At 48.5% G+C, this 27638-nt stretch overlaps 1 protein-coding gene across 2 annotated transcripts in view; it reads right to left on the bottom strand.

Moving 5' to 3' along the window:
• Positions 1-26703, bottom strand: part of GALNT10 (polypeptide N-acetylgalactosaminyltransferase 10) — a 226527-nt gene extending 199824 nt beyond the window's left edge. For both annotated transcript variants that reach the window (XM_030834194.3, XM_030834195.3), the window contains exon 1: positions 26491-26703. In XM_030834194.3, coding sequence (XP_030690054.2) covers positions 26491-26649 — 159 coding nt within the window. In that variant the 5' untranslated portion in view covers positions 26650-26703. The remainder of the gene's footprint in view (positions 1-26490) is intronic.
• Between the last annotated feature and the right edge of the window lie 935 nt (positions 26704-27638).

Here is a 27638-nt window from a genome sequence, read left to right as displayed (position 1 = left end):
GTGGAAAAATAAGCTGGTAATCTTCGACATGTAAAAATGTAGTATAAAACACAGATGAGAGACTTCCCTGGTGGCACAGTGGTTAAGAATCCGCCTGCCAATGCAGGGGACACAGGTTCGAGCCCTGGTCTGGGAAGATCCCACATGCCGCGGAGCAACTAAGCCCATGCGCCACAACTACTGAGCCTGCGATCTAGAGCCCGCAAGCCACAACTACTGAGCCCACGTGCCACAACTACTGAAGCCCGTGTGCCTAGAGCCCGCGCTCCACAACAAGAGAAGCCACCGCAATGAGAAGTCCACGCACCACGACAAAGAGCAGCCCCCACTCGCCACAACTAGAGAAAGCCCACGCACAGCAACCAAGACCCAACGCAGCCAAAAAAAAAGCCACAGATGAGTGGTTTTAATTTTTTTCCTTATTATTACAGCTTTAAAAAGAATTAACACAATTTGAAACAATGTTTACAGAATCCGAAGCGCCCAATTGGACTTGCACAGTTTGTGAAGTACTGGCTGGGATGATGTCTGAGATCCTCCCAGCTCTGGCCCTTGCCTCCTCACCATTACATCCTAAACTGAAAAGTAAGAGAACCCCCGTGGCAGAAGGAGGCCTGAAGCCAAGGGGCTTTACACCAAGTGCTCCCCGCTTTCCCATTTCAGAGGGGAAAGTGAAGAGGGGAAGGAGAGAAGGTAACAATTACTGCCACAGACTGGACTTCTCAGATAAATCTGTATCTACCTAGAGCCAGAAAAACCACCAGCTGAAAAAGAGAAAAGGGATTCAGAGCACAGAGCAGAGAGGGCCCTACCCGGTCCTCCTTCTGCTGCAAGGCCACAACCTTAGTCCTGATAACTCAGTAGCTTCTGGTGAAAAGAATTCCAGATCCCCACCCCCCACCCCGAACAAGCAATTCAAATACTCCGGAGAATGGTAACTATACCTCCAGCAGCCATGTGTATAGACAGCAGATCTGCATAATGCACGCCACGGCACGCTCATTCATTTTTAACCGTGACATTATTCTTTTGCTGTCTATTTTAGGGAAAAGAAAAATCACTGGTATATCCTGTATCTAGAACAACCAAAGGGCTGGGATGATGAAGAGAAAGAAGAAAAGGGAGAGGTGGTGACCTCCACATCCCTGGAGCTATTCAAGCCAAGACTAGACGACTACCTTTGAAGGCTGCTGCAGAGAGGACTCCTCCCTGGGGTGAGACGTGGTACTAAATGATTCCTAAGGTTCCCTTCCAACTCAAACTCTGTTTCCAAAAATAAAAGCAACCCTTAAAAAAAATTTTTTTTAATCACGAGTTATACGTCTACACAACACTAACTCTACCAACTACAGTATAATGGCATTTACCACGCATTTTTCCCACAGGTATTTTCCCAGGTAATCATGGCCACGGTCCTGAGTCACAGCGAATGCTGTCATTATCCCCATTTTAGAGGTGGGACGGGGCTCTGAGTTTAAGTAGTTGCTCTGGGGTCAGACAGCAGGAGAGCAGAACCCTGACAGCCCCTCACTGACATTTCTCCTCCTCCCCCTCCTCCTCCTCTTTCCTCAGCCTCTCCCCTTTTCGTCTCATGGTTGGTACAGTTTAACAGGGAGAAAATGGAGGAGAGACACTGAGAAGGAGCCTCCAGTACAGGTAACTGCCTGACGCCCCTCCCATCACTTCGTGCCACCAGATGATTCAGAGGAGACTCACTCAGAGCCTCGGCAGGTAATGAATATATTGAGATGTGCAATAATCTTTCTAAAAATTGGTGCATGCACATCCGAATTTTAAAAAGAGAAAATTAGTCCCTTTTTTTAAGGTTACAAAAAAGGAAGCGTTTTAGTCTAAAGTGAGAAAATGAAAGGAGGAAGTCTTTTTTATCAAAGTAGGTTCTGCCCTTCTCACAGGGGCGGGGGGCCGGGGGTGGGGGGCGGTGTGAGTGCGCACTGCTTCTGAGTCACAGTGAATGGAGCATTTGGATAAATTCCATAACGAACAGGCACAGAAGACAAATGCCAATTCGTTAAAGAAGAAAAAAGATTAATTCTAAAAGATAAGTCCCCTAGGTTGGGTATCGGGTTTGAACTTTCAAAAAGAGAACCACCTGGTTCTTGATTTTGTTTGGAGCCTGTTTTGATCCTCAGAATTAAGACTGAAACTGATTTTTCTCTAGAATGTTTCAGCAAAGAGGGTGTGCGTGGCTGGGGGGCGGGGGTGGGGAGTAACTCCCATCAAACAGCCTTTCTGGATTCCAAGAGCTTAAAGCAGCCGCAAGTCCTCAAAACGGCTGGAAGAGAATGAAGAGTGCCAAAGCCTAGCACCTGAGTTTTAAGGGTTTCAAAACACCCTCTCCATCTTCTTGCTGATGGAGAACCCTGGAGAGGAGGGGCTGCCAAGCCCTTCCAGTAAAAGAGGCCCTTGGAGCCCAGAAAGGTTTAATAATTGGCTCAAGGACACACAGCACAGACTTATATGCTGACCTATATCCAATACAGTGCTCACTGCTTCCCAACAGGGAAAGCACTTCCAAAGAAAGTCGCCAACTCAAGTTCAGCTTCCTAAAACCCAGCTTGGCCACTACTTGGCCCTCCTCCTACATAGAGGAGGGAACAGGCATGTATCCCTCTCGAAGCATTCACTCTCTCACGGAAATAAAGCAGAAACTGGAAATGGCAGAATCAGTCACTTAAGCCCTGGTGGCATGTTCAGCCTGGACAAGTTGTTTTTCCATTCAAATTCATGATCTCTGCACATGAAGAGTGGGTGGCTGTAGTCAGCACTTGCGTCTCTCATCTCAACCCTTTATAACAAACTAATGGGAAGAACCTGAGGACAGCATAGCTGTGTGTTTGACTCCAAGCTGATAATGACAGCAGTGGTAGCTAATGCTTACCCCATGCCAGGCCCTGCGTGGAGACCATTAAATAGTTGTATATGCATTTTACAGATCAGGTAACTGAGACACAGAAAGGTTAAAGTCACTTGCTTGAGGCTCTGAAAGTTTAAAGTAGGGGAGCTGGAATTTAAACCTACAGGGCCAGGCTTCCCTGGTGGCGCAGTGGTTAAGAATCCGCCTGCCAATGCAGGGGACACTGGTTCGAGCCCTGGTCCTGGAAGATACTACATGCCGCAGATCAACTAAGCTCGTGTGCCACAACTACTGAGCCTGTGCTCTAGAGCCTGCAAGCTACAACAACTCTAGAGCCTGCAAGCTACAACAACGTTGCAAGCCCACGTGCCACAACTACTGAAGCCCATGCGCCTAGAGCCCGTGCTCCGCAACAAGAGAAGCCACCGCAATGAGAAGCCTGCACACTGCAACGAAGAGTAGCCCCAGCTCGCCACAACTAGAGAAAGCCTGCACGCAGCAACGCAGACCCAACGCAGCCAAAAATAAGTAAATAAAATAAATTAAAAATAAACCTACAGGACCTGTGGTCTTAACCCCCTGCCGCTTACCAGCTGTGTGATCTTGCATAAGTTACTTAATTTCTCTAAACCGTATCCTTGTCATCTGTAAAATGGGGGTTATAACAGTGACACCATAAGGCAGCTCAAAGCAATAAACGAAGTAACATAAATGAAGCGCCTGGCATCAGGACTGCTTCGTTTCACAATTCTATGGAATGCTGTTCACAAATGGAGATGTGCTATAAGGCTGTCCTACTTGGCACAGTGCCTGTCACGGGGAAAGCACCAAATGCTACCATCAGTACTCATTATCACGTACAATGGTGCCAACAATCATGGTCAAAAACCTAGGGAGTTACTACCCGTGAAGGCCCAGTCCAGGCGTCACCTGCTCCAAAGAGCTCTCCTTTGCTATCCATTCTGATTTGGTTTGCCGTGGAGTTTGGTTCTTATGACCAGTTTCAGAGCACGTCTTACTTCCCTAAACAGATGTAAACTTCTAGAGGACAGACGTTGATCCATGCCTTGGTTCCCTTCAACCACCTACAGTGCCAAGCACACAGTAGGGCCTTCAAGAACTGTATGATGGTTTCCTTCAAAAGGTGGGGTCTAATTCTTCTCTCTTTGCATGTAAGCCGAACTTAGTGACTCGCTTCTAACTAAGAGAATAAAGTGTCAGTGACAACGTGCGACTTCAGAGACTAGGTCATAGAAGTTTGTGGCTTCCTGCTTGCTCTCTCTCTCAGATCACCTGCTCTGGGGGAAGCTCGCTGCTATGCGATAAGGACACCCAAGCTTCCCTATGGAGAGGTCCAGGAGTTGAGGAACTGAGGCCTCCCACCAACAGCCAGGTGAGGGAGCCACCTTAGCAGCAGACTCCTCAGGCCCAGCCAAGATTTCAGGGGACTGCAGCCATCACCTTGATTGCAATCTCGTTAGAGACTGACCATGAGCCAGAGCCACCCAGCTAAGCCCAAATTCCTGACCCACAGAAGCCGTTTGGTAATCAATATTGTGTTAAGCCACCACACTTTGGGATAATGTGTTATATGGTAATATAAAACCAAAACAGGAACCACATGGTGAGTTTAACAGCAAGCAGACAACAGGAAAGTCACCGTTTTAGGGTAGAAGGAGTAATCCTCATACTTGGATGAGAGCTTCACTGTTATTAAACTCAAAGAGAAATCAGATAGGAGACCCAGGTAGGCAGGTTTTTGCTCAGTAATCACCACAAGGAAGTAGAGGGGGTAGGTGTGGATGACTCAACCTAAGGCTGGCTGACCAGCTGAGCACTTCACTCCCTCAGGCTGACCAGATGAGGGCTCCAGCTCCATCCCCGTCTGGTCCTTCCCCAGCCCCAGGGCACATTCCAGCTACAAAGCCCTCCTCAAAGTTCCCCCAAAGGGATCAAGCCCCTCTTCCTGCCCTCTTGCCTTCCCACCTGGGGGACGGTGGTGGTGGTGGGGTACGTGTCCTCCTCCTAGCATCCCTTTCCCCTTTTATACTTTCATTTCTATTCACCAAATTTTTTAAAAATATCTTCATTGGAGTATAATTGCTTTACAATGGTGTTAGTTTCTGCTGTATAACAAAGTGAATCAGCTATACATATACATATATCCCCATATCCCCTCCCTCTTGCGTCTCCCTCCCACCCTCCCTATGCCACCCCTCTAGGTGGTCACAAAGCACTGAGCTGATCTCCCTGTGCTATGCAGCTGCTTCCCACTAGCTATCTATTTTACATTTGGTAGTGTATATATGTCCATGCCATTCTCTCACTTTGTCCCAACTTCCCCTTCCCCTTCTCGTGTCCTCAGGTCCATTCTCTACGCCTGCATCTTTATTCCTGTCCTGCCCCTAGGTTCTTCAGAACCTTTTTTTTTTTTTTTTTTTAGATTCCATATATATATGTTAGCATACGATATTTGTATTTCTCTTTCTGACTTACTTCACTCTGTATGACAGACTCTAGGTCCATCCACCTCATTACAAATAATTTTGTTTCTTTTAATGGCTGAGTAATATTCCATTGTATATATGTGCCACATCTTCTTTATCCATTCATCTGTCGATGGACACTCAGGTTGCTTCCATTGTCCTGGCTATTGTAAATAGAGCTGCAATGAACATTGTGATACATGACTCTTTTTGAATTATGGTTTTCTCAGGGTATATGCCCAGGAGTGGGATTGCTGGGTTGTATGGTAGTTCTATTTTTAGTTTTTTAAAGAACCTGCATACTGTTCTCTATAGTGGCTGTACCGATGTAAATTCCCACCAACAGTGCAAGAGGGTTCTCTTTTCTCCACACCTTCTCCAGCATTTTTTTTAACATCTTTATTGTAGTATAATTGCTTTACAATGGTGTGTTAGTTTCTGCTTCATAACAAAATGAATCAGTTATATATATACATATGTTCCCATATCTCTTCCCGCTTGCGTCTCCCTCCCTCCCACCCTCCCTATCCCACCCCTCCAGGCGGTCACAAAGCACTGAAGCATTGTTTTGTTTGTAGATCTTCTGCCCATTCTGAATGGTTTGAGGTGATACCTCACTGTAGTTTTGATTTACATTTCTCTAATGATTAGTGATGTTCAGCATCCTTTCATGTGTTTGTTGGCAATCTGTATATCTTCTCTGGAGACATGTCTATTTAGGTCTTCTGCCCATTTCTGGATTAGGCTGTTTGTTTTTTTTGATATTGAGCTGCATGAGCTGCTTGTAAATTTTGGAGATTAATCCTTTGTCAGTTGCTTCATTTGCAAATATTTTCTCCCATTCTGAGGGTTGTTTTTTCATCTTGTTTATGGTTTCCTTTGCTGTGCAAAAACGTAAAAACGTTTTATTAGGTCCCATCTCTTTATTTTTATTTCCCTTACTCTAGAAGGTGGGTCAAAAAGGATCTTGCTGTGATTTATGTCATAGTGTTCTGCCTATGTTTTCCTCTAAGAGTTTTACAGTGTCTGGCCTTACATTTAGGTCTTTAATCCATTTTGAGTTTATTTTTATGTATGGTGTTAGGGAGTGTTCTAATTTCATTCTTTTACATGTAACTGTCCGGTTTTCTCACCACCACTTATTGAAGAGGCTGTCTTTTCTCCACTGTATATTTTTGCCTCCTTTATCAAAAATAAGGTGACCATATGTGTGCGGGTTTATCTCTGGGCTTTCTGTCCTGTTCTATTGATCTATATTTCTGTTTTGGTGCCAGTACCATACTGTCTTGATTACTGTAGCTTTGTAGTATAGTCTGAAGTCTGGGAGCCTGATTCCTCCAGCTCCGTTTTTCTTTCTCAAGATTGCTTTGGCTATTCAGGGTCTTTTGTGTTTGCATATGAATTGTGAAATGTTTTGTTCTAGTTCTGTGAAAAATGCCATTGGTAGTTTGATAGGGATTGCACTGAATCTGTAGATTGCTTTGGGTAGTATAGTCATTTTCACAATGTTGATTCTTCCAATCCAAGAACATGGTATATCTCTCCATCTGTTTATATCGTCTTTAATTTCTTTCATCAGTGTCTTATAGTTTTCTGCATACAGGTCTTTTGTCTCCTTAGGTAGGTTTATTCCTAGGTATTTTATTCTTTTTGTTGCAAAGGTAAACGGGAGTGTTTCTCTAATTTCTCATTCAGATTTTTCATCTTTAGTGTATAGGAATGTAAGAGATTTCTGTGCATTTTTTATCCTGCTACTTTACCAAATTCATTGATTAGCTCTAGTAGTTTTCTGGTGGCATGTTTAGGATTCTCTATGTATAGTATCATGTCATCTGCAAACAGTGACAGTTTTACTTCTTCTTTTCCAATTTGGATTCCTTTATTTCTTTTTCTTCTCTGATTGCTGTGGCTAAAACTTCCAAAACTATGTTAAATAATAGTGGTGAGAGTGGGCAACCTTGTCTCGTTCCTGATCTTAGTGGAAATGGTTTCAGTTTTTTACCACTGAGGACAATGTTGGCTATGGGTTTGTCAAATATGGCCTTTATTACGTTGAGGTAAGTTCCCTCTATGCCTACTTTCTGGAGGGTTTTTATCATAAATGGTGTTGAATTTTGTCAAAAGCTTTTTCTGCATCTATTGAGATGATCATATGGTTTTTCTCCTTCAATTTGTTAATATGGTGTACCACATTGACTGATTTGCGTATATTGAAGAATCCTTGTATTCCTGGGATAAACCCCACTTGATCATGATGGATGATCCTTTTAATGTGCTGTTGAATTCTGTTTGGTTAGTATTTTGTTGAGGATTTTTGCATCTATGTTCACCAGTGATATTGGCCTATAGTTTTCTTTTTTTGTGGCATCTTTGTCTGGTTTTGGTATCAGGGTGATGGTGACCTCGTAGAATGAGTCTGGGAGTGTTCCTCTCTCTGCTATATTTTAGAAGAGTTTGAGGAGGATAGGTGTTAGCTCTTCTCTAAATGTTTGACAGACTTCGCCTGTGAAGCCATCTGGTCCTGGACTTTTGTTTGTTGGAAGTTTTTTATTCACTGTTTCAATTTCAGTGCTTGTGATTCGTCTGTTTATATTTTCTATTTCTTCTTGGTTCAGTCTTGGAAGGTTGTGCTTTTCTAAGAATTTGTCCATTTCTTCCAGGTTGTCCACTTTATTGGCATATAGTTGCTTGTAGTAATCTCTCACGATCCTTTGTACTTCTGCAGTCAGTTGTTACTTTTCCTTTTCCATTTCTAATTCTGTTGATTTGAGTCTTCTCCCTTTTTTCTTTTTTTTTTGCGGTATGCGGGCCTCTCACTGTTGTGGCCTCTCCCATTGCGGAGCACAGGCTCCGGACGCACAGGCTCAGCGGCCATGGCTCACGGGTCCAGCCGCTCCGCGGTATGTGGGATCTTCCCGGACCGGGGCATGAACCCGTGTCCTCTGCATCGGCAGGCAGACTCTCAACCACTGCGCCACCAGGGAAGCCCCTCCCTTTTTTTCTTGATGAGTCTGACTAGTGGTTTATCAATTTTGTTTATCTTCTCAAAGAACCAGCTTTTAGTTTTATTGATCTTTGCTATCATTTTCTTCATTTCTTTTTCATCTATTTCTGATCTGATCTTTATGATTTCTTTCCTTCAGCTAACTTTGAAGTTTTTTTGTTCTTCTCTCTCTAATTGCTTTAGGTGTAAGGTTAGGTTATTTATTTGAGATGTTTCTTGTTTCTTGAGATAGGATTGTATTGCTATAAAGTTCCCTCTTAGAACTGCTTTTTTTTTTTGCGGTACGCGGGCCTCTCACTGTTGTGGCCTCTCCCGTTGTGGAGCACAGGCTCCAGACACACTGGCTCAGCGGCCATGGCTCACAGGCCCAGCCGCTCCGTGGCATGTGGGATCTTCCCAGACCGGGACACGAACCTGTGTCCCCTGCATCGGCAGGAGGATTCTCAACCACTGCGCCACCAGGGAAGCCCCTAGAACTGCTTTTGATGCATCCCATAGGTTTTGGGTTGTCGTGTTTTCATTGTCATTTGCTTCTAGGTATTTTTTGACTTCCTCTTTGATTTCTTCAGTGATCTCTTGGTTATTTAGTAGTGTATTGTTTAGCCTCCATGTGTTTGTATTTTTTAGAGATTTTTTCCTGTAATTGATATCTAGTCTCAGCGTTGTGGTCGGAAAAGATACTTGATGTGATTTCAATTTTCTTAAATTTACCAAGGCTTGATTTGTGACCCAAGGTATGGTCTATCCTGGAGTATGTTCCATCAGCACTTGAGAAGAAAGTGTAATCTGCTGTTTTTGCATGGAATGTCCTATAAATATCAATTAATTCCATCTTGTTTAATGTAACATTTAAAGGTTGTGTTTCCTTATTTACTTTCCTTTTGGATGATCTGTCCATTGTATTCACCAAATTTTAAAAAAAGTTTTGTTGTGAAATAATTTCAAACTCACAGAGAAAATGCAAGAAAAGCACAATGAATCTTTCAACCATGTTTGCTGTTACCATTTTCCACCTTCCTGTTATCTTTCTTTCCCCCTCTCTGCCATCTGTATCTATAATTTTTTTCAGAAACATTTGAGAGAAAGTTGAAGACATAATAATCCTCGAGTCCTAAATTCTTTGGCGTGTATTTCCTGTGACTAAGGACATAAAAATCAGGAAATTTAACACTGAAACAACACTCTTATCTAATCTACAGTCAATATCCAAATTTTGCCAATTGATCTGATGTAATGTCCTTCATGCTAATTTTTTTTCTGGTTCAGGATCCAATCCAAGATTGTTCATTCATTTTCTCACTGATCAAATATGTCATATGCCAGGCACTGGGTAAAGCACAGGGGATAAAATAATGAGGGGGAAAACAGACACAGCCACTGTCCTCATGGCGCTTATAGAATAGTAGGGAGACATACTAATCAAATAATCACACTAACAGTAAGTCTGTGTAATCACAAACTAAGATACGTGCTTTAAAATAAAAAGCCTCGGGCTTCCCTGTTGGCGCAGTGGTTGAGAGTCCGCCTACCGATGCAGGGGACGCGGGTTCATGCCCGGGTCCGGGAAGATCCCACATGCCGCGGAGCGGCTAGGCCCTGGCCACTGAGCCTGCGCGTCCGGAGCCTGTGCTCCGCAACGGGAGAGGCCACAACAATGAGAGGCCCGCGTACCGCAAAAAAAAAAAAAAAAAAAAAAAAAAAGCCTCGACTGGCGTGAGGGTTGGCGGGTGTGCATGTGGTGCTGGGGGTGTTGGATCAGAAAGCTCCCCTGAGGTTGGGACACCTGAGCTGAGATCTAAAGGGTGGGGCAGCATTAACCAAGCTGTTTGCACGTGCAAACAGCTTGTGTGTGTGGTAGGGTAACTGGCAGAGCGCCCATGCGATGAGAAAGACTCTGTGCAGGAGAATGCACGGCTTGTTGCAGGTCAGTAGAATGGAGGGCGGAGGGGGAAGGTAATGTGGGGAGGGACCTGGAGTGGAGTTTAGTCTGTATCTCAGAACAACAGGAAGCTACTGATGGGTCCTCAGGAGAGCCAGTGGCACGATTCATATTTCCAGAAGACCACTCTGGCTGCTGCTTGGAGAAAGGTAGTGAAAATAATATGGGTCAACAATCCCTTAGCCTTGATGTCAGAATCCAAAAGCTTTTTTTGGAACTCGTTTAATGACAAAACCTGACCTGAACAGACATGAGGCTACTTATAGTCTTTATTTATTCACTTAGTGTGAATATTCTCACAGTTTTGCCACAGGGAAAAAAATGTGTTATGATTATAGGGGGCAACCATAGACCCTGCTGGGGCTATTACATAATGCAGTGTGTGCGCTGTATTAACTTTCCTAATTCAGAAAGATTCTTATGCCACCCGACAACTTATTGCCTCTCAACTTCAAATTCACCTTCTTTGACAGCTGTGCGAAGATGGATCTGGGCCCTTTAAACATTTTTCCCTTGCCAGATAACATGATATTAACAGTGATCAGCAGATGCTAGAGAGACACTGCAGAAGGAAGGGTTTTCTGTTTCTCTGTTTTTCATCCTGGTTTTGGTGTATTTGCCAGGCAGGCAGCATGGATGACGTCCCCGGTCCAGGCTCCTGTAGCAAGCACACCTTCTCCGTCGTCCAGCTTCAGTGACCAGCAGCATCCAGCTGCTGGCAGCTTCCCCCTAACACCTACTCCCTGGGGCGGTTTGGTAGCTAAATGTGTTCCATGAGACACCTCACCAAGAACGGCTTACCCCACCACAAACGGCTTTCTCCAGCACATTTCACTGGAGTGGCACCAGGGCTACTTCTCTGCCATTCAGTAAGCACAGCTGTTCCCTCCCCAACAAAGTCAAGATCTCCGCCCTCTTCCTTAAGAGCTCTATCTCAGCCCAGGAGGGGTATCTTCCTTAGGAATTCTATCTTAACGGAGTCGGGGTTGTGCTTCTTGCTGTTCTATCTCTGCTCTCTTCACTTCGTAATAGCCAATCCTTCATTACTCCAATCTCCTGTCACAGTTAATAGTTCTTTATACTCAAAGTTCCATGTCCAGATTACTGGGTGGTTTCTCTCTCCTGATAGAACCCTGACGAACATAACTGTGAATCCTAAAATACGCCTCATACAGAGGGGTTAGGCTAAGGGATTCTGGATCTGACATAATAACAGCATCTAGGTACCATTTTTTATATGCCAGGCACTATTGCAAGTGCTTTGTGTATGTGAACTAATTTAATCCTGATTTAAATTAAAATTTTAACATAGGAGACAGACTCAATAACTTTCCCAAAGTCTCACAGCTAGTAAAGAACAGAACTGGGATTCAAACCCAGGCAAACCTGTGGCCTTATAAGCCTGCGGTTGAGGTGGGGAGGGAGCGAGGAGAGAGGGGGCAGCACAGAGATCAGCTCAAAGGCTACTGTGCATCCTCTATCATGCCTTCAGGGCCCCGTGCCCACTCCACCAACTGCTCACAACCCTGCCCTGGAACTGTGTGCCTAGAGGTCCAGCAGGTCCTTAAGGGCACAAGAACAGAGACCATATCCTTTCCTCCTGGAATGTCAAGTGCTTAGCAGAGAGCCCTCCTGGGCACATTCAGGATTCAGTCAAAATCTGCTGGATCAATGACATGTTGAATGAAATAGAACTATAGGCCCCAAAGCCGGCTGAACCACAGGTTGAGCCTTCTGGATCTCATCCCGCGCTTGGAGCGCTCAGGCCCCGCAAGTGCTGTCCTGGGAGCTCCTCTGTCCCACCTGGCCTCACGTGCAGACATCTGACAGCAGTTGACAAAATGACTTCTTAGGTCTTTTTCAACACTAGACCTCCAGACTCGTCAGAGAGCAAGTCTGATCACATGATTTCTCTGCCCGACACCCTTTACGTCTCTGGGAACCGCCATGTGGAGTCCAGCCCATGGACCTGGCCTCACCAACACCCCAGCCTCTCCCAGGCCCACTCCTGGCTCTACTCCTTAGGGGCCAGCAACATGAACCTGGGAGACCCTGCACACGCCGCATGGTTTTCCCCACTCTGGGTTTTTGACTGTGCTTCCCCTCTGCTGGGAATCCCTATGCTCCCCACCCCTCCCCAGCCCTGCCCCTGCCTTCAAAGACTTAGATCAGGAGTTCCTCCTTCAGGAAGCCTTCCCTGCTCCCACCGCCCCCCCTCCATCCATCTGGGCTAACTGGCTCTCCTGTGTGCTCACATATAACCCCGTACCTGCGGCCACCAGAGGGAGATCCCACTGGATCCCGAGTGACTCGGCTGGTGCGTGGAGCCAAGTGTGGTGGTGAAAGCTCAGACCCTGCAGGCCAGCCACAGCTCCATCAGTGACCAGCTGTGTGACTTGGGGTGCAATATTTCATTTCCTTGGTGCCGAGCGCCCTCATCTATAAAATGGGGATATTTATAGTGTGTTTGCCATTGGATTGCTATGAAGATTAAGAAAAATAATGTATGTAAGGTGCTTAAGACCGTGTCTGGCCAAAGCAGCCTGCAGAGGAGTTACCATGATGAGTGTCTGAAGCTCAGGGGCTGACAGTCACGCAGCTTGGTGGCCTCACTACCTGGCACAGCATCTGGTCCACAGCAGGGTGCAGCGTGCGGACGAATGGATTCATTCTCCCTCCACTCCCATAGCCTCCAACCTGCTGCCCCGGCCTCCGGTGCCTCCTGCGTTGCCACTTCCACCTTTCTGAGGCACACCTCGGATCAGGCCATCATCTGTGCAAACTCTATCCCCGGCTTCCCTGTGTCCTGAGGACCAGGCTCCCAATCAGAGCCCCCATGACACAGCCCTCACTCCCTGCAGTGACTCTCTAAAGGGCATCCAAAGGTGCAATGACTCTGCCACCTGAGAGACCCCAATCCCAGTATGGGTGCTTTGCTAAATTCCTAACCTTCCTCAGGGCCACCTTATAAGTCACTGCCTTTCAGAAGTCCTTCCTGACCTCTTCCTCCTGGCATCGCCTGGCTGACCCCTCCCTCAGTACTTAGGCTGCTCTGCCTATGCGCCTCATCACTGTGAACTTGACTGTGTACCCTGTAGACTAGGAGCTCTCTGAAGGCAGGGGCTGTTTTCTGTGCCTATCACATAGTAATGACCCCCGCCCCAAATCAACTGAGGTGGGACCCAGAACAAAAACAAATTGTTGAAACCACTGTAGTGGGAACTCAAAAACAAAGAGACAATGCAGTTAAGTAAAAGGCAGAATGTAACATGTGTTTACTCATTGGTATTCAAGGCTAATAGCTAAGTGTTAAAAAAAAAATTTGAAAGAGGTTGATCTCTTAACAAGGAGAATGGCTTTAGCTAAAGAATACATATGTGCAGGGTAATAAGCTAATCCTCCACAGGAAGTGAGGATTTTTCCCATGAATTCAAAAGGAATTGAAGTAGCTGGAAGAGATTAAGACAATTATCCCTGCCTTTGCCAACAGTGTTTTGTCCATCGCCACACAAACACAACATACCAACATACTCATGCACACACATAAAACAATCTGATGAGAAAATGGTCCATGCATTCATTTCCTAGGGCTGCCAGAAAAAATTACCACAAACTACGTGGCTTAAAAAAAGAAAGTTACTGTCTCACAGTTCTGGAGGCTACAAGTTCAGAAGTGAGGTGTTGGCAAGGCCAGCCTCCCTCCAAAGCCTCTGGGGGAGGATGCGCCTTTGCCTCTTCCAGCTGCTGGTCGCCCCAGGCCTCCTGGTTTACACAGCACAGCTTCCATCTCTGCCTCAGACTTCACGTGGCCGTCTTCCTTCACTGTGTCTCTCCTCTTATAAAGACACCAGTCAGTCACACATGATGAAGTCACACAAGACCATGCTACTCTAGCATGTCCTCATCTTAACCAAATACATCGGCAGTGACCAAGTATGGTCACATACTTAGGGCCTGGCGTTAGAACTTCAACGTATCTTTTCGGGGGGACACGATTCAACCCACAGCAGTCCATTCATCCATGGGAGATGTGGTCCTTGGAGAAAGACCCGCCCAAGGTCACACAGCAAGTGAAGGCATTTCCTCCACCAGGAAAACACCAGAACATGGGGTCAGCAAACCAGGGCCTGCCAACCAGTCTGCCGCGTGATTCTGCAGATAAAGTTTTACTGGCACAGGGCATGCCCATTCATTTATGTATTGTCTCTGCTGCTTTCACACTACAATGACAGGGCTGGGGAGCTGCAGCACAGATCATACGGCCTGCAAAGCCTAAAATATTCTCTGGGCTACAAGAATACATAAAATACACTGGCCACGTTTGGGGGTAGAGACAGGAGGAAGCCTAGGCCCAAATGGCAGCTCTCTGGGACCCCTTCTCTCCAGCTGGAAGCCCTCTCAGCTGTCCTGCTAGGAAAGCTGCTTCAATATAACTTCCCTCTGCCTAGAGAAATGGCAAAACATAGCACTACAACATTCGTGCCACTGAAGGTGTACAGATTAAATTCTATAAGCATTTCCGAGAGATAGAGATTAGTTCTAACAGGAAGGTCAAAGAAGACTTTCTGGGAAGGGAAAGACTTGAGAGGAGCCTGCAAAGATGAGTAGTGGACTCTCAAGAAATCCTTTAGGCCACACTGAGCCACAGCATATTACCTAGGACTCTGCTCAGCTAAAGGAAATGAGTTCCCCATCACTGGAGGTGTTCAAGCCAACAATGGCTGACCATTTGGCAGGGATGCAGTTGGGGGAGACAGGGCAAGAAGAAAGAGTCCCTCGGAATTGTGGATTCTACAGTGGTAGGCGGATGGCTTCTTCAGTCTCATATCTCATCATATTTGCTCAGAGAGACACACACAGCAGAGGGGAGACACCTAGGAAGGGAGTGGGGGTGGAGGGAGAGAGAGACATACACAGAGCAAAGAGAGGGCTGAGAATCAGAAGGGGTGAAAGAGGCGAACTCACACCCAAAGCCAAAGAAAGCCCACACAAACCACGGAGGGAGGAAATCCACACCAGGGCTTTTTGCCACCTTAACTGCTACAGAGGAAAAACAGAGAGAGCAAAACCCTGACAATTAGTTAAAACTAATCAAATGTCCCTTTACTACCTCTGGCTTGGCACCTGGCAGCCTTCTTAATGTGCCCCATTGTTCCCTGGCAGGGCTCTTGGCTGCCTCTCCCGCTGCCAGGGGAGGGGAAGAGCAGCGGCCCAGCCAGGATCCAGGCTGGGGAGGGAGGCCCGGAGAGGCACACCCCAGACACACAGGGATGACCCTGCGGGGAGACCCTACCGCCCTCCCCAGTGGGAAAGTGAACACACCAGATGGCAAGATCTGGCAACTGCCCAAAGTGAGGGGCGCAGGAAGAGTTTCAGGTCTCAAAACTGACGAGGCCCTTTAACTTGGACGCTGCTCACATGCCAGGAAGGTATTATCCCCACTTTACAGATGAGGAAATGGAGGCCAAGAGAGGTCAAATGACTTGCCACGGGCATCAATAAAACGTGGTAGTTAAGAGGCAGTTAAGCAAAGTTTGAGAGTCAGAAATCTGAGTCTGAGTCTCACCACTCACTTGTTTGCTCTGCAGGCCCGAGAGGTTACTTAACGCTCCCTGAGCCCCCGTTTTCCCATCTGCAAAATGACCACAGTAAGAGCACTTATAACAGTGGAGAAATGAGATGGGCCCCAGGCACGGAAGGCAGCAAGAGTGCAATGATTAATGCAGGTTATTGGTACCTCTGTGGTGCCAGGGCGGAAAGAGTGACGGAAGTCTCAGCCCAGCACTGGTCACCACGCCAACTGTGCCCTGTCCTCCCACACCCCACTGCCGTACCAACAGCCACCTGGAACCTCTAAGGGAAGGTTCCAGTAGGGAGAGGGATGGAGCTGCAGCCACTCCTGCCCTGGCAAAGGGCCCTGTCCTCAGAGACCTGGGTGGCTACATTCAGCTGAACTGCCTTCACACAGGCTCTTTTCCAGAAATGCCCTCCGGATGCCTTTGAGGGCCCCCCAGCCCCCCACAAAAGGCATGTGCCGTTTCTGCTGGGAAAGCCATCTTCCCTCTCATTTCACAGACTCCTAACACTCCCCCTGTAACAGGAGTGTACATACTGCGGGTCCCCGACATGCCAAGGAGCACAGGCAGAAAACGAAGTGGACTCTGTGCTTACGTCGTTGCTAATGAACCTACACACCCCTGACACAGCTGGAACAAACTATATTAGACAGGGTGGACCTCAGATTCAGAACCCCTAGAGACACAGAGAGGCAAGGCAAATGGTTCCTAGTCTCACAGAGAGCAGGAATCATCCAGATATAAACTTAAGTGAGTCTGTTCAAGAGCCTAAGGCTTATATTTTACATTTCCAAGTAACCACCTGTTCCCCCCTGGAAAGTGCATTAGGCTTACAGTCAGAAGGACCAGCCTCAGCTTACTGGCTCTGTAACTTGTCCTGTCACTTATGCTCTTTGAACCTCGGTTGGCTCATCTGTCAAGTGACAAACTGGACACAGGTTATAAAGAGGGCTCCCAAACTCAAATGTCCCCAGAGGCCAGCACAGTTACAGGAAAGGGTGAGGAACCCAGGTTTGAGATCACAAAGTGTGGCAGGGGCCACGGCCAACTCAAGAGCCGGAGCCTGTCTAGATGGGGCAGCTGCTACACAGATCCAGCCACTTTTTGTGATGCTGTAACCCGGGCCCAGCTGCTAGACCTTTCCATTTCCCCCCAAAAGCCAGAAAAGATAATTTTTAAAAATGTGAGATATTCCAATGTTTAGGTACTGACAACAACTTACTAACATTTAAAAATAAAGACATCCAACCATTTATGGGCCAGCATTGGATGAACCACACAAAACATGTCTCTGGGCTACATGTGGCCCACAGGCCACCAGTTTGCAACCTCCAATAAAATACCATATACGGTTCTTGTTGTTTTTTTAAGTAATACAAACGTCAAATAAAGTAATAAAAGAAGTTATCTGAAGGAGACAGCCATTAAGGTTTATTACCAATAAAATAACCAGGAATTCAAACTATAGCCCCTGGTGCCCCAAAAACAGTCACTAATTTTTCAGTAAAGTTAGGTGCTGAATTTAGAAACTGGTTATTTCACAGATGCATGCACACAGGTATGCATTTTAACTGTCAGCGGCTGACGGATCAATACTCAGGAGGAGGCATGCAAAAATAACAGTTTTCAGTTGAGCACATACAATGTGCTTTAGCAGCAGGAAGTAATTTTCACACACTCCCCCGCCAAGATGTTTCCAACCTGTTTCCCTTTAGGAAACCACCTTCCTCCAAAGCCCCGCCAGCCCCCTCTGCTCAGCAGCCCTGGCTCTCCCTCTTCTAGGAGGCTGACATTTGTAACAGGGCAAGACCAGCCCAAACATACAACCCCAGTTAACTGGGAAGCTGCCCAGGAGTGAGGCTTCCAGGCGGCCCGTGGGACCTGCTGCAATACTGCACTGAGGCATTCGGCTCGCAGAAGAGCATTCCAGAGCCAACACAATGGATCCAAGAACCAGGCTCGTGGGGCTCTCAGTGATAACCTCCCACGTCCGTCCGGGGAAGAGGGTGGACTCACCCAAGGTCAGAGGATGGCAAGGCAGCAGGAGGAAGCCTCGGGCTGTGAGCTCTGCGCTGCTTGAGGGAGACACCTGGGCTGGAACCCTATTTCCATCACTTCCCAGCTGTGTGGCCCCGGATACATCACGGAACCTCTCTGCTCATTTTCTTACCTTTAATGTAATTTAATCATCACCACGACACGACGAAGGAATGCTGATTGTGCTCATTTTAGGAGAAGGCAGAGCTGGGCCTGGGAATCAGGGATCCAGTTCCCAATCACACACTCTCTCCAACTCAAGGGAGAGGCCCCTAGGGTCTCCATAACGTGACCCTTCCTGGGAAGGCCCTGAGTTCAATACCTGCCCCCTCTGTGGGCATCTCACCTTTGCCCCCACAGCAGGAAGGCAGAGGACCCATCTGAGAAAGGCAACAGATCACAGGCACCAGCGGAAAGCAAAGCTTTAGGGCCCCAGAGGGTCCCTGTGGCCCACTGCGGAGGGATCTGCAAAAGGCACGGCCCATCCCAGATGCCAATCCCAGACTCCGAGCTGTTTGCATTTGACACGGTGCCACTATTAATAGGCACCAGAGTCCCCCGGGGAGAGCTGGCTGGCAACTTGGGGAAGCTGCAGCTAAACACACTCCCCAGGAATAGATGTTCCAAGTGCTCCTGGGGGGAAAGGAGTAAGCACCTGGGGAGGAAGGCGAGGTTTGCCTCCTGGGGGTGCTGACAAGCTGGGGACGTGGGCGGAGAGGAGAGATTTCCCTGCTGGATTCTCAGTAGGATCTGTTGAATACATGGCTCCTTGGCCCACCCCAGACTGACCCAAGCAGGCTCCTTGGGCACGGGTCCTGGAGCCTCCACCGTTACCAGGCTCCTCAGGGACGCCGAAGCGCCCCGCAGTTCCAGAAGAACCATTCCCTGAGGCCAGGCTTCCTGCACTCGGCCAGCAGTCACCGAGCACCCACACATCATTCACTCACTCACCTGCTCCTTCAGTCCCTCAGCAAATACTTTGGGTAACCAAGAGAGGGTGACTGGGACGGAGGTTCCTTCAGGAGCAGACAGGCTGGACAGATCAAAAACGATGACTACACTGCATGTTTTCATAAGGGGCTCTGGACCCCTGAGGAGAGACTGCTACCCCAGGCTGCCCCAGCAGGGGTGAGTCAGGTTTAGCAGCAAGATGGCAGGGAAGAAAGGTGTCAGAGGCAAGGGAGCAGCATGTGTGGAGGTCCAGAGGCTCACAGAACACACAGACAGGGGCAGGGAGGGAGAAGCAGAAAGAAAGACAGGACCATGCCTTCCTGGAAAGGCCTCTGGTCTAAATGGGCAGAGAAAGCCAGGGGCTCAGGGGAACTAAAGCAGGGTGAGAGACCCCTGGGGGCTAGAGTGACCAAAGAATACTTCCTGGAAGCGGCAAAGAATATTGCCTAGAAGGATGCAGAGGATTTGTGTTCTCTCCTCGGGGAGGAAGTAGGTGGGCACCCCCCATGATTGATTCAGATTCCAAAGAGTCAGGGAGTGGGGTACAAAGAGCAGCCTGTGCCATGAGGCCAACCACCTATCCTCCACCTTCCAGACAGAGACAATATAAGCATCCCTCCCTCCCTCCGCCACAGGGAGGCCAAGAAGAATGGATCCCTACTCTAAGCCAGGCACCGCCACACTCACTGAGTGCTTTCTGTACCAGGCCTGGTGCTCAGGGTCTCACCCACAGTGACTCATCCAACCCTCAGAATGCCCACCCCCATAGAGTTAACATTATGCCTTTACAGGCCAAGAATTCCAGGCACAGAGGTCAAGTGACTTGCCCAAGGCCAGAGACCTGAACCAGGCAGTGTAGCTCCAAAGCCAAAGCCCTACACGTTGCTCCACAGTGTCTCAATCTAGCGAGATTGGGGAGTCCTTATGCCAATGCGGCTTCGGCAGGGGTGGGGTGAAGGTTCCTCTTCAAGGTCACCAAATGACCTTGTGGGCTCACCGAGGAATTTCAGTCTTAGAGCAATGATCACTCCCCTCTGTGCAGACATCTGGGCCCCCACGGCAGCCTCACAGGAGGGGTGGAGGGGCGGTGTGGAAAGCAGGGTCTTTCTCCTGCCTCAGCGCTGGGTCAGAGACTCACAGGCTCAAACACCAGCTCCACAACCACACGCTGTGCATCCTTGGGCCATCCTTGGGCAAATACCTGTACCTCTGTGAGCTTCCACTCCCTCACTGGCTCCCACCTGTCTATAATTGTGAGTATTTAACAAGACATACAGGTAAAGGGCTTACGAGTCCAATGCCTAGCAGAATAAGTGCTAAATAAATGGTAGCTGCTATTAATTATTATTGACATTACCATCTTATCATCTCCATCATCATCTTTCTTGTTAGTGTCATTTCATACTGTGGCTTTTATCACCTAGGAAATCTGAAGACCATTCAGCATCTGAAGCTCAGAATTCTCCCAAAACCAAAGAGAAGGAAGAAATGGGCCTGCTCTTCCCCTTCCCTCTCCTATCTATACTCAGCAGAGGGCAGCAAACAGGAACCATCCAAAGATAAGAGAGAGGAGAGAGACACATGGAGAGAAAGCTACACACTCATAAATACACACCCACCCACCACAGCAAGTGGAATTGTTTAGCTTCCTCTAGCTTCCAAAGTATGAACACTCCGCCTCCTCCAGCTAAGAAGGGCCAGGCAGAAAAAAAGTCGAAGCTGAAGAGACAGAAGTTCTTTTTCAGCTTGAGACAAATTTTCAATGAACCGCCTTTGAATGGGGGGGTGTGGGAGTGGGGGAGAGGGACAGCTCTCAGAACACCTGTGAGGGGAAAGGAAGGCGGCAGCAGAACTCATAAGATCAAATAAAAGCAGCTTTTAACTGCTCCTTATCTTAACCCTCCACTTACCCTGTGCAGGAAGCATTTGCGCCTGGGCTTTCCCCAGGAGGTCACTGAGGCCCACAGAGTGAATCATCTTAGCCAGGGGGTGGCAGAGCTGGGATGAGAATACGGACCTCCAGACTGCAGGTTCAGTATCTAAAACTGAGTCCAAGATGGCAGAGAGGTTTCATCTCAAGGCCCGGGTCTGATGCCCCGCAGTGCCTGCCCGGGACACTGTGTCAGCAGGATTCTGGAGTGGACATTTGTTGGCTTCATCCCTAGATTTCATTTCCCCTCCTCCCCATGAGAGCATCCAGATTTTTCTCCTGGAAACTGCTCTTCCTATGATTTGGGTGGCCTGACCTCACCCCTAGCTGCAGGGTGGGTTAGGTCAATCAGCACAGCTCATCCTGCTGACAAGTGTGAATGGTTAGATCCACATTGGGCCAATAACACCCAAGGAGTCTTGCTACAGTTTATAGGACACAAGTTTCCACTCTCTTATAAAGAAGCTACCGGAAGAAGCAGACTCTCTCCTGTAGGATCTGGGTGTGGATACGAGGTGAGAAAGAGCTACAACCATTTCTTGCTACCCTGGGGGCTCAGTCTACGATGTGAACCTCTAGATCATACCACACCTGAAGTCTACTGCAGTTACAGGAGTTAATATATTCCCTTACTCAGTTCAGCCTACGTGGCTTAATTCCTTCTGTTAACTGCAACTGAGAGAATCTGAGGTGGCTCTTAGACTCAGATTGGCTCTGTCTGCCACGGGGAGCAGTAATGGTGCCACATGCTATGCATCCTTTTAATTCCTCTATTGCCCTGCTGTTTCCCACTGCCACCTTAAAATTTAATACATTTCACTTGCTTTAAAACTGTCAAAATTTGGAAAGAAAATTTACAAAAATAGATCTGCAAAAAAGCCCGGTAAGTTCCAGCAGATAATCGGTCTCAATACGTACTGGCCTCCAAAACTGGGAGTGATAATCTTGGCTCATGAGGGATATAATCATAGAGAATGATCAAATATTAGGATGCAAAGGGAAAAAACATGCATGGTGAAACAGAGCAAGAACCTGGAGAAGAACTGGGCTCTGGTCTGCCTCCCTCCCTCTGAGAACTGATTTCCCCTCTCCTGGGCCTCAGTTTCCGTATCTACTACATGAGGGGCTTGGACTAGATAACTTCTGTAGCACCGTTCCTGCTCTGACACGCACAGATGCTACAGCAAACACGCTCTGACTGTCTTCCAAGTGCCAAGGCTTAAGCTATGTGCTAGAAGAGGATGCGGTTTCTACTCTAAGACATTTCTGGGAGGAGAGGCCACGATGCACTCCTTAGCCACAGGAACTCAGGCAGGTATAGGCTACCTCCTTTCTTGGGCATGAGGACAATGGTTCTCTGAGAAGCAGGAATCAAATTATTTAAGTCTTCCTGGGGGCATCGGGGGCATCAGCTCTTCCCTTGCTGGCTCTGACGCATACATGACATACAGTCAGATATTTGCACAATACAGAGCCCACTGCAAACACCTTGTGAGCATTTAGCTGCCACGGGACACATTTCTGGCTGCCAAGTTTGCCTCAGAGTGTCTTTTACTGATGAGATCCTGATGCCATCTCTGTGTAAGAGCTGACTGCCGACAAGGTACAATTAGCAAGCAAGATGGTTATCCTTTAAATGGGCCTTTGCTTTTACATTCCTGATTCCATTCTTTGTTATCATGTCACTGGAGCCAACAGATTAAAGGCTGAACACAGCCTGAGAGGAGGCATTAGAGTATACACATATCCCTAAGTAGTGGTCTCATCACAAGGTAGATATGGCGGCCTGTTTAAACACACTTCTGCTATCCAGGCCTTTCCAACACAAGCTTCCAAACTCACAGAACCCCAGGATGCTGGAGTTGGGAAAGTCCTAACAAAGTATCTATCCCCTACACTGAAATAAGATTCAACATGCCATTAACTCCACTTGAGTAGCAGTGTTGAGAAACAGTCGGAGGCCAAGTTCGGGCTTCGAGGGAAAGTGACTGATTAGCAATGTCTGCCCTGGCCGGGGGAGGGGAAGCACTCTTCTGACACACATTTACCTTGCTCCTTCTGAATCTAAGCTCTCACTTCACAGGTGGAGAATCTAAGGCCCAGAGGGGTGAAACCACTTTCCTGAGGTCACACAGTGCGTTCAGGGCAAGAGAGTAATAAACTAAAACCCAGGCCTCTGTTCCCAGACTTTTATCAGTTGGGCTCCCTAGGAAACTGCAAGCCTAGGATGAAAAAAGAATGCAGGAAGTCAGATTTGCTCAGGTAAATCAACAACACTTCCCCAGCGGCATCAGATTTCAGTTGGGCAAGCAGACAGAGAAGTGATTAGCAATCTAAAGTATCCCAACCCCTCTGCAGAAAATTAAACAAATCATTCCATGGCTACATTTCTGTGGTACTCAACTTTCTGATGGGTCAGGCTCTGCCACCAGGAAGAATAAAAAAATGGGGCGGGGGGAGGGAAGTATTGATTTCTGGATGTTCTAAGAATAAAGTTCAGCTCTGAAACAATGAGAAAAACTCTTGATATTTGAAAATTAAAGTCGTTGGTATTCCATTATCCCACCAATTTCTATTGCATGCTTGCTATTATCCAATGAAGTCATTTTCACAAGAGATTATGGCTCAGAAATGGGGAGGCACTGCGTCACATTTCTTTAACACGGGTTTTTAATAGCCATTTCCCAAGCCTGGAATATGAAACAGATCTGAGAATTAAACCAAGCTGTTAAGCAGATTGGGACTAGAAATGAGAGGTACCCCCCAAATTAAAATGAAGGTGGCTTCAAGACTGGCTTTTCTTGCTTGGTTTTGCTACTTTCCAAGAAGCCAGCTGTCTGACCAGATGAATGCTCAAATCCTTGAAGCTTTGTGTGTCCTTTACAAATCAGCTGCCCTACCCAGCTCCAGTAGTACACTAAGCATAAGCTAGCATAAGTTACACAGACTTACGTTCTAGCAGATGACCAACTCTCTGAATTTAAAATCCTGTATTCTTTAATCCAGTGGAGAAATCAAGGAGTTAAAGGACTAAAACAGTGAGTATGTTACCAGCAAGGAAACTTCTCTCAAATCCACAAGGAATATAGTTTTCATTTGGATAAAATCCTGTTGTCCGATTTCCCTCCAGAGCCTCTGCAGTTATTTCTACTCGAAAGATCAATGAGGTGCTCTGGGATATCCTCAACAATTACAGGAGTGACAAGCTGAGCTCAGAACTGGTCAGCCCTGTCGAAAGAAGCTCTGTGTGCTTGAGATGCCAGATTCCCCAGATAGCAGCCTGATGTGGTACGTGCACATTCCAGCGCTCTGGGATGAGGGATGGAACACCAGCACTCTGAGAAGTCAGCCTCCTCCCTTGAGGCCAGCTGACATTCAAAAGGACTCGAGGCGAAGCCTAGTGCTATGCATCTGCAGGAGAGTGAAACAAAAAGGGGCTGTGTGGAAATTTGGCAGGGTGTTCCTGAAAGGCAGCAGATGAATGCTGAATCCTACGGCACCTAGAAGAGCTGATCGCTGGGGAAATAGCTCCATTCTACTGCTCCCAGGAGGCTGAGATATTTTCTTTAAAGCAAGGATCATCAGTTGGCACCCCCTACCACCACCACCAAACCCTTTTACCACTTCTTTCTCCTCTTCCCCTTCATGATATTCCAGAGAAAAAGAAATGAACAAGAACTAGACCTTCCCAGATGAGCCCCTCTGTCCATTTCAGTTAAGGGCTCCGAGCAGCGCCCAGCTGTTGCTCCCCTCTCTCTCTGCCCAAAAGGTTGCCTTACTCCATCAATCCCCTCTTGTGCAAGTGACTAATTTACTTTGAAAGCTCAGGCTAAACTGGCAGTTAACCTTGACCTTCTCTCTACACATCTGGGTCTATAGAAAATGAAAATCAGGATTTCTCTGGCATCCACAGCAAATGAAATACGAGGGCTTTCTCCAGGCAGAGGCAGAATGTCAGGAGCTATTTCAGAACTGGCTACAGCTATTCCAAAGGAGAGTCTGCACTTGGGCAGGACAATGCCCCCTTGATCTGGGGCTGTGTCCAGTAAGGAGTCCTCACAGCTAGGGATGCTACAAGGGGCTCCTGCCTTAGGAAAGGAAAAAGAAGTGGCCATTGTCCTCCACATTGGTTCACTGACGGTATCACAGAAAGCTGGAGCTGGACCAGTAAACATATTTTACAGATGGAGAAAGGGAGGCTCAGAGAGGGAGATGGGAGGTGATCAAGGACACACACAGCAAGTTAATAGTAAAGCTGAGGACAGAACCCTGAACTCCTGACCCTGATGCTAGTACAGGGTGGGAACAGATTTCATGAAGGAAAACCCCATATAGATACAGAATTTAAGAGAGAGGTGTCGAAGTCAGCTGTCAGGGTTTGAACCAGGGGTTTAGGAAAGGAGTTGGGGCCTTACTTTCCAAACAGTAGATCTACCAAAAGGATTAACCAGGTCCTCCAGGATGGTTTGCAACAATTACCAGAATGACAGGCTGCCTTCAAACTGGTCAGCCCTGTCGCAAAGAGCCCTCTGTACTCAAGACAGCAGCCTGATCCTGGGAAGAGAAAGGAAAACCATCCAAAGTCAGCCTCTTCCCTTATCCGGCCGACCATCAGTCAAGTTCAGCCCTGATGCACAACTTACCAACTTTCCACGGGACCAAGCAAATCCCACAAGAGAACCTGAAATGTCCCACTGTGTCAAACAGTTCATGCATATATAGCCTCACTGGCACCTAGGAGCTAGGACAGTAGGAGTGATGTGACAGAGCTTTTGCTAGCAGTCTACATGTACTCCTCTCTCTCTCTCTCTCTCTCTCAAACACACACACACACACAAATGTACATAGGTGAGTTCAGAGGAGGCAAAAGTAATTTAGATTTCAGTCTTGGCTGCAAGAAACACAACACCTAATCAGCCTGGACAAGTTCAGAAGGGGTCATGGGTACTCTGAGAAGGGACAGGGGAAGCATCTGATGTTCCATCCTCAGAGCACTGGGCACAAATAGCCTCTGGGGAATTTGAGGGTTCTCCCACCACAGCCCCCACTTCTGGATTCCCAGAAAGTCAAAGGCAGCAGGCCCCTCAAAGACCAGAGCTCCACCACCATCTCCCAGGGCCTGAAGCTCCAAGGAGAGCGTGATCCTTGCATCCGCCGAGGAATCCACAGGATCTGGGAAAGAAAGACGGCTGGGAAAGAAGGAGGGTGGAGAGGAAGAAGGCCCAGGTGTCTCTCTGGGCAGATGGGTAAACAAGAAAAGGAGCTGACCTGAGTAGGAAACATCGCGATCAGCAGGTGGGGGGAAAAGCGGAAAAGACCTGGACACCACATAGAAGGACCAACATCTCCAGAAGAAGTCATCCTGGGATACAGAGCTGTAGGATCCTCCAAAAGAGAGGGATGCTGGAAGAGGTGAGGGGACACCACACAGGGACAGAAAAGAGGATGGTAACCTATGGTAAGAAACAGACCATCACACTGGGCATCAGTTGCTTCGGTTTCTGAATAGCGTAGGACAAGTCCTATCCTTCCCTGAGCCTCAATTTTCCCACCTAAAACAATGGGAAGAACCGAGGAGTCTCTGGACCTGACTCTGACGAGGCAGACAGGGGCCGACGAAGGAAGGAACCGAAGGCCAGATGTGAATTCAGGAAGAGCGTGTTTCCAACTGCATGGCAGCTGGGGGACTCACCTGTCCGGCCGCCAGGGCCACCGCTGCTCTGGATCCCCCGGGTGTGCCGTCGGGCTGCCGCTCGCGGTACAGCGCCCAGAGCCCCACGTTGGGCAGAAGGACCAGGGCCGCCAGCACCAGCGCCACCGCCTGCAGAAGCCGCTTCTCCTTCCGCCTCATCGGGGCCAGTCAGCCCCGCCGCGCCCCGCCGGCCCCGCCGCGCCGCCCCCAGCTCCGCGCGTCCGCCCGTCCGCCCGGCGGCGGCAGTACCTCAGCGAAAAGAAGCGACCGCGGCGCCGGCCCCGCTCCAACTCCGCGGCACTTCCGCCGTTTGCAGGCCGGGGAGCCGGACTCCGCCACCGCGCCGCCACCGCGGGGGGGTGGGCGCCGCCAACACCGCCGCCCCCTAGTCCTGCCGAGCCGCGCGTCCCACCCCGCCTCCTCGGGGTCGGCTGCCGAGAGTCATACGCCGCGAGCCGCGGCCTTCTCCCTGCTCTTTCTGCTCCGCCCGGACGCGGCGAGGGCCCAGTGCAGACCGCTCCCCCCTCTCGGGCCGCGATGGTGCGGCCCGCTCCTCCGCTGCTCCCCCGCCCGCGGGAGCTTTGCGAAAGTCGGGGAGTTGGCAAGTTGGGCGCTAACTGGTGTGGGCTGGGACGCGCTCCCAGGGACCCCCAAAGTCCCGCCCGGCCACTTCGGCTCCGGACTCCAGCCGAGAGTTTTCGGGCTCCCCAGGGATATGCAAATCGTGCTGGAACCCGGCCGGACACTCCGCACCAGGGAGTAGGGCTGTGACTTCCCACCCCCAGAGCGTCGGTCCCGAGGACCTGCGGACCTCCTTTGCCCCCCGCGGGCCTCGGCGTTCCCAGGCTGGAAAAGGAGCCGCGGCTGCGCTGCACGCGCGAGGTTCTGTGGGGCGGGCCCTGGTTTTCTTCCCTCCGAGTTCCTGGTAGTAGGTGTGAATGCCCTCTGTAAACTGGGAGGTGCTGTACCCCCCCCCCCCACCCCGCCACCTGTCTGTTGTCCCTGCCAACCGGCGGGGAGGTACCCGGAACTTCTCTGCAGGACTTTTTCTAACGCGAATACAGCCTCCCTGGAGTTGGAATGCCCTCCAGTCCTACGTGTGCCTCTGGGCACTCAGCTCACGGAGCCCTTTCTCGAAATCTTTTGTC

The sequence above is a fragment of the Globicephala melas genome, chromosome 3, assembly GCF_963455315.2.
Source record: "Globicephala melas chromosome 3, mGloMel1.2, whole genome shotgun sequence".
Lineage (NCBI taxonomy): Eukaryota > Metazoa > Chordata > Mammalia > Artiodactyla > Delphinidae > Globicephala > Globicephala melas.
The sequence above is the reverse complement of the archived record's forward strand: the minus strand, read 5'-3'. Positions and strand labels throughout refer to the sequence as shown.